The 7,397-nt window shown below is 42.6% G+C and overlaps 1 protein-coding gene across 1 annotated transcript; it reads left to right on the forward strand.

Moving 5' to 3' along the window:
• Positions 1-1,943: 1,943 nt before the first annotated feature.
• GPATCH11 (G-patch domain containing 11) lies at positions 1,944-6,399 on the forward strand. Its single transcript, XM_010223423.2, has 8 exons — positions 1,944-2,049; positions 2,150-2,376; positions 3,209-3,250; positions 3,347-3,467; positions 4,245-4,335; positions 4,736-4,840; positions 5,229-5,310; positions 6,285-6,399. The coding sequence occupies exons 1-8, from the start codon at positions 2,003-2,005 to the stop codon at positions 6,338-6,340; spliced, it is 771 nt and encodes a 256-aa protein (XP_010221725.1). The 5' UTR covers positions 1,944-2,002; the 3' UTR covers positions 6,341-6,399.
• Positions 6,400-7,397: the final 998 nt, after the last annotated feature.

Genomic DNA, 7,397 nt, shown 5'->3' on the forward strand with positions numbered 1-7,397 from the left:
CAGAAAATAAACAAACAAAAAACAAGACCAGTGATGCTGTAACTAGGATCTAAGGCAAACCAGAAAAAGCAAGTCAAGCAAAGAGCATTAGCTTTTTAGAGGTGCACCCTCCAGTTGTATTCTCAAGTCAGTTACCGTGCTCCCAGTAATGAGGCTGCTTCCTCATTTCTCATTTATGGACAAACACAGCAACTCCTTTAAGCAAAAGGAAGAGCTTTAAATTAAATGCTCTTTTTTTTTTTTTTTTAACCCCCAACCCAGCATGAAGGGTGACATACTTAAACTGTATCAGTGGTCCTAAATTTACCTTAGTGGTCAGCTGTTGACCACTAGAGTACCATGATATCTCTAATACTGATCTTGTTCCCTGCTCTTTAATAATGTGGATTATAATATTTGTCATAACATAAATCTCCAGAGACAGGTTGCTGGGGCTAGAATATGCACATGCATAGGCACATTCATCCCTGACCCAAAACCTCCAAAGCCTCATTGGGGCCCTTCTCTTAAAGGTTTGCACAATATTTTGAAGGATTTGGAAAGTATCAGCTATCACTAAGGTACCAACACTTTGCCTGAAAGCACTTTTAAATGAAAGCACAGAGAAATGCAGTGAATTAGAGCACGCATTCTTCAAGGAGTTTGCTTGTCACACCTAAGCACAACATATGCTTTCCATACATCCCTATACCATTTCTCCATCCACATTTAGGAAATGCAAGCTCTCACACATCAAACTTGCACATAAATTCACTTGTGAATTGATGCACAAAGGATAACTACACAGATATTTAGCTGGCAGAAGAACTGGAGTCTAATAAATAGCTAGGCACATGGGCAATCCAGAGGTCAGGTACAGGGGCTAAAGGCTTGTTCCAAAATTCAAACCAAAGTGCTTGCCAGCTTCCCCTGACTGATACTAGAGCCTTTGTTGTGCCCAGGTAATGCACAGGTAACACATTGTACTTCCCTATAGGTAACACACGATACTTCCCTACAGGCTGCAAATAAGAGCTCCCCCAAGCCAACCAGCATCCAGGAAAACACTTCGAAACACTGTCATAATTAGTGCTACAAGGCAAGGTTATAATTAACAGCGTACAGGCACGCTGGCCACCAGGCTTGCTCCTGAGGCGTTTACCTCTACACCAATCACACCTTCTTCACCCGTTTCACCAGACTGACTCTGGGGGCTGGCGCTCAGGAGGCTCCTGCGCCTCGAGGCTCCCGCCGCCGCCGCGAGGCCCGCGCGCCCTCCCCCCGCCAGGCTCCTGCCCGGTACAACCGCCCCCGCGGCTGCCCCACGCGCACAGGCGCCGCCTCTCCGGCTCCGGGGCCGCGCTCGGGCCTGGCCAGGACACGGGCCGTTAACGGCCGCAGCGCGCACGTTACGCCGGCAGCATCCCCGCCGCGTACCCGCCTCGCGTCGCGCTAGGGGGGCGCCACAGGTTACCCCGTCTCGCTGCACCTCCCGGGCCGCCGGGGAGGAACTCGAGCAGCTCTGCCCCCGGGACCGGGATCGGGACCGGGATCGGGACCAGGACCGGGAGCGGCTCCAACGCGCCTCCGCGGCACCTGCGGCCGCCGGCAGGAAGCGGCCCGCGCGCATGCGCGGGGGCGGGCAGCGCGCAGGCGCAGGGCGGCGCGGCCGGGCCCGGCGCAGGTGAGCGGGGCCGGGGACATGGCGGCCGCGGGGGCCCCGCGCGCTCCGCTCCCTGCTCCGCTCCGCGCCGCCCCGGCCCGGGGCACGGAGCGGGCTGGGGCCGTCACGGTGGCGGCCGGGGGAAGCGGGGCACAAATAGCCTCTGTCCCGGGCGGCGGCTGCGGCGAGGTGGGAGCCGCGCTGGGGGCTCGCGGAAGCAAACAAAGACCGCGATAAATTCCACTGCGTGTGGTCTGCATCTATTTTTATTTATTTATTTATTTATTTATTTTTAATTTGCAATTGTTTAATTGCAGCGTTTATAGCCCGACGGTGTGGAAAGGGGTATGCGTGTCCAGCATGGAGGAAGACGAAGAGGAGGATTACATGTCCGATTCGTTCATCAAGTAAGTGGGTGTTTGTGGTTTTCTCTCCCTTGTGGTGAGTGGAAGCACCAACAAAAAGCCCCAGGGGGTTAACGTGTTCGCTGGGGTTGTCTGTCCCCAGGCAGGACGTCAGGCCCGGCTTGCCCATGGTGAGGCGCGTGAGGGAGGCGATTCAGAAGGAAGAGAAGCAGAAAGAAGCCAACGAGAAGAACAGGCAAAAGAGCGTAAAAGAAGAGGAAAAAGAGAGGCGCGAGGAGGTGCTGAGGAGCGCGCTGGGCAACGAGAACAGAGGCTTCGCGTTGCTGCAGAAGATGGGCTACAAGAGCGGCCAGGCCCTGGGCAAAAGCGGTGAGTTGTGCTCCTGGACGCGGATGCGGCTTCCTTCCATACGGGCTGTAGCTCACACAGCACTTACAGGCAGGGCCGCGGAGCCAACGCTGACCTGCCAGCGGGCCGAGGCAGAACACACGATGAAACGATATCCAAGAACTGAAATAGAACTGGTTTGGGCTATTGGGGAACCTGCCGAGGGAGGCAGGCAGCAGCACTTCCTGCCAGCCAAGGGGCATTCCCGTAGGTGCGTGATAATATGCAGAAATTGCAGGAGGAATTTGTTTTGCTGGTCTTGTAAGGCTCCAAAAAAGTCATTTTCCCTCAACACGTGCACACTTAAATTTATAGTTGGCTTCTGAAGAAAATGCTGGTTTCACTTCACACACTTCACACTGGCTGTGAAGCTGCAGTAGAAGAAATTTTAAATCGATCAGAAAAAAACATCAATGCTTGGTAGGCCATTTCTGGCAGATTCCGATTCTTTATAGCGTTGATGTTTGTCAAGTCATGAGATTCTGGAGTGAGTCGTCTACAGCAGAATGTAGCAAGATATTGTTGCTCACGGGTGCATTACACCTGTCAAATCAGTGCTGTTTCTTTCAGTTTGGAACTGTCCTGTAAAGAGCACATAGCACTCAAATAAGCCATGAAATAAAGGGATTTGCAGCTCAACTGGGTTATTTCTAGTACCCAAAGCATATATCGATGCAAGATATTAATTTCCAAAAAACAAAATTTCAAGAAGTCTCAAAAGTGTAATAATAAAAGTCATTTGCCTCCTTGAATATATTGCATTTGTGGTTTGGAAGAGACCTCTTTCTTAAATTGACTATTTTGTCCCCCACAGGAGAAGGCATTGTTGAACCTATTCCTCTGAACATAAAAACAGGTGTGTGGTGCTTCCTAATTTACTTATTTGACTTATTTATTTACTTATTACCAGAGCTTCTCAGCTGCTTACATTCATATTTTGAACATAAAACAGGCAGAAGTGGGCTTGGTCATGAGGAATTCAAAAAGCGAAAAGCTGAAGAAAAACTAGAAAGCTACAGACAAAAACTCCATATGAAAAAGAAAGCAAATGAACAGGCTGCAGATCAGTTCAGGTAAAATTATGTAATTAATACTCCAAGCAGTGTCTATAGGGCCATTCTTCTTAGGCTTTAGGCTTGATTGTTCTTTCAGAGTGTTGCTAATTCTGAATGTTGTTTGATAGAGAAGAATTTGTTTCATACTTTGTTTCAAATTTTGTAATTGCTTCTCAGTTTTAAAGCAAAAGCAGATGAACACCGCAATATTCATGTATTTTTGTTAGTAATGCAATATACATACTCTTTTGTTTGTTTGTTTGTTTGTTTCTCTCTGAATAAAACATTTGCAGCTTTTCAAGTCAGAGAACCAATTAGCTTTTTTGGAGAGGGGAACCACATCAGAGAACCCTATCAGTACAGTATTGCCACACTGTTTTTCATTTAGAACTAATTAAAAATCAGAATTTTTTTTTAGGTTTGTTTTTCCCTGATCTGCTTGTTTATGTGTGGAGAAGGAAAACCCTGGGAAGGCCATATGTTTTTGCAAATGCTTCATTACCACTTTTTCATGTCTTGTGGAAACCTGGTGTAGAAACAGCAGAGGGTATAGTGTGATCAAAAGTTTATCTGGGAAGTATAACTTAACAGTATCATTCTTGAGAAGTATGTGCATATTCCTACAGAAACAATGTTGGAAGAGGCTTAGGATTGTCTTCTCTGGTCTGATTACAGTAATCTGAGGGGATTTTATGGCTGAGATGTTAACAGATTTTCTATTTGGAAAAAGCTTTGTAGCACATCTCACTGTTTTTATCTGCATGCTCATTTTAGCTAGTTACTTTTTCTTAACAGAACAAGATTCAAAAACAAACAAGAGGAACGTAAAATGGAAGGGGACCTCCGAAAAAGCCAGAGGGCCTGCCAGCAGTTGGATATGCAAAAGGTGGGACAGACGCACTTCTGTGGGCTGGAGTTTCTTGCTAAAAGAACTTGCTAAAAGAGGTGACGTCCTCAGCTGATAATAGCAGATCTAGAAAGGGTAACTGTGCACAGCCTGGGTGTGAGATCATGTTCCTGTGTAGCCTTAGACATACTGTACATCAGTGGTGTAAAAGTTAATAGTAATCTGCGTTTACATTTGTCAAAAGTTAATAACCCTTTCTGGGGACTGCTGTACATAATTTTATACTACAACTTTGATAATTCTTGAATATAGTTTGTAAGAGAATTTTAAAATTTTAAAAATTTTAAATTTTCTCATCTACTAGAAATTGAGTTTTATCTAGTATCTTATAGGAGAACCTACAGAGGAGGTAATTTTCTTTAAATCTTTCATTATTAAGGATATTGATGTTCCCAAGGAGATTTGGTATTGGATAGAACCTGAAGAGGAAGAGAACAAGGATGAAGAAGAGAAAGAAGACGAATGCACAAGTTCAGAGTTCAGTGTAAGTTCTGCTAGAATTAGAATGGCCTCTCTGCATCTTGCAGCAAATATTTTTACAACAATTATATGAAATTCAAAACATTAAAACACTTTCTTATTGGTGATCTGTTTTGAACTTTGAAAGAGTACTTTGAAAAAAGTACTGTAGAGATGAAATTCTAAACAGTTTTATGCTTTAGACAAGATTTTGCAAAATCATTTATTTAGTGAATACCAAGTCATTTGCTTTGAAATTTTAATTTTGGATGCCTCATGTCTTGGGCAGCATTTTAGAAGCTTTTGACTTCAACCTTTTGCTAAGGAAAACAGTGCACTTCAGCAAAGGCAATAGTTCCTAACATTTTATATAATTTTTATCATGATCATTGTGTTTTTGTAAATACTTCTAGGTATCAGAAAAGTTACAGCTCCTGACTGCCTATTTAAGAGAAGAACATTTTTACTGCATTTGGTGTGGCATAACCTACGAAGGTGAGAGCAATGCTCTGTTTTGGTTATGTATTTAATCTCAAGGAGAATGATATATACTTATTCTTTACCTTGTCATGCTTTCACCAAGGACAGTGCCCTAGTCATGATCCCTGCACATCTCTAACTTGTTCTACTCAGCCACTTGCCCTTTTCTGAGGTCCAGAATCGGAGAGCAGCCCATGGGGTCTAACTCAGTTTCCTTAGCCGCATCTCCTTTACCTTAATGCAGATGGCTGGTACTGGATATCTTAACTTTGTTAGAGAGATTTTCCTACAAAAACATCCTTCCCCTGGGCCTATGCTACCTGAAGAGCTGTTTTTCTGTTCTGCTAGCTGGTTTAGAAAAAATTCACACGGTTGTGTGCTCAGCACTTAGTGAGCACAGCATGTGCTGCGAGAGAGATGGAAGCTCCCCTCTGTTAACACTACATAATTATGTCAATGCATAAGAGTACTGATGTGTGTGTATACACTACCTAGTATATATACACACAGTATATTGCTGTTTTTTTTATGGCAGTCTTTAAAATGTACCCACCAAATTTTCCTTCCAGGTTGCTGTTTCTGCACTAGGCTTGGTAAGCTAGGATTTTAAGACAGTTCTGAGGTGTTGGCATGTCCAAAACACAAATACTGGCATTTATTTGAATTAGTGCTCAGATTTGTTTGGTTTTGGAAAAAAATCAGATATTAACACTATACCATAAAATCTGTGAAAGCTTACAGATATTTCTGAAAACACTAGAACACACTATCCCTTCTCATTGCAGCAAAGAGGGAAGAATTAAGCTCATTTGTTTTCCTTGTTTTAAAATATATTTTGGAATTTATAATGCAAGTAACCTTAGTGTCAAACTTGCAAACCTTCATGAATTTTTATTTAATCTGCTTTTACAGAATCTATAACTTCTGAGAATCTTTTTAGTGTCCCCTCTTACTTGGAATCACTGACTTTTTCTCTGCTTATGCTGTAGATGCTGAAGATTTATCTTCAAACTGCCCAGGAGACAGTGCTGCAGACCATGACTGAAGTCTTCCTCAAGAAAAGAATTCTAGATAAATATGTATATAGTTCATAAACTTTTTTTTTTAAAAAAATATATATATAATGCTCTGCTAGACTCAGAAGACCCCATACAAAGCCCGCAGAAGAAGGTTGACAGCTTAAACTGTACGTTTCTGAAGCATTCTATGTAATTTCGGCTTGATTAACAATTTAATCGGAGTTTTAAAAATTTCTGTTTCCACTATTGTTTCCACTATTTAGAGGCAAGTAAGAGTTTTAACAGTCTTCACTTGCCCTGGCTGGAGCAAGATCAGCTAACAGTAAGATACAGGTTTAAATGAGGGGATAGCTTATCATACTTTAAATGGATAACTAGTTAAAACAAGTGTGTGTTTGTTTTTTGTTTTTAAATATATCTTTACAAAAATGGCTGTACACTTATGCTGTGAGTTTTTCTTCCACTTTCCTTGAGCTGGTGAAAAAAGTTTGTGAAATACTACAGTGACATTAAAACTGATATTCTCCTGTATCTAGAAGTGGCATTTTGTAGAATCTTGGGGTATGTTAAATAAATATTACTTTTGTTATTGTTCTTACAGAATGGCAACAGCTCTTGTAAACACCCACTCATACAAAGTACTGAATTATGCAGACCACTACAGAATAAATCCCTCAGTGTTGGGAAAAGTTCAGTATTATCTAGCAGTAAGAAGTAATACAAGTTCATAGGTATTCTGGCCCTGAATTGTAAAATAAATAAATAAATCTGAACCTTGCTGCTTACCACTTTTCATAGTGTAAGGTGTACCAATTTTCATTGTATAAAAGTAATTTTGAGAGTTTGGAAAGGGAGAAGGAAGTCCAACAAGTGGTGCACTTTGCCTGTATCAAGGTATTATTCCTCTCTTAATGTTGAGGTGCAAGGAAAGAGGAAGTAGTCCTCAAGTGTGCTGTATGGAATTGTGAAGAGAAAAAAAAATCCACTCTCACTTTTAACCAGACACTGATTTTTAATTTTGAAATCATACAGTATTTTAAGCTCTTACATCGCTTACCTATTTTTTTCTGCTTAGAAATCTCT

This window comes from Tinamus guttatus, unplaced genomic scaffold (assembly GCF_059628265.1).
Source record: "Tinamus guttatus ecotype Peru unplaced genomic scaffold, ASM5962826v1 Tinamus_guttatus_pri_ptg000208l, whole genome shotgun sequence".
Lineage (NCBI taxonomy): Eukaryota > Metazoa > Chordata > Aves > Tinamiformes > Tinamidae > Tinamus > Tinamus guttatus.

Excerpts from the sequence above, each read along its gene's own strand:
- GPATCH11 (XM_010223423.2), top strand. The coding sequence starts at position 2,003 with ATGGAGGAAGACGAAGAGGAGGATTACATGTCCGATTCGTTCATCAA. Across the intron at positions 3,251-3,346 it reads TCCTCTGAACATAAAAACAG|GCAGAAGTGGGCTTGGTCAT; the intron begins GTGTGTGGTGCT and ends AACATAAAACAG. Across the intron at positions 5,311-6,284 it reads GTGTGGCATAACCTACGAAG|ATGCTGAAGATTTATCTTCA; the intron begins GTGAGAGCAATG and ends CTTATGCTGTAG.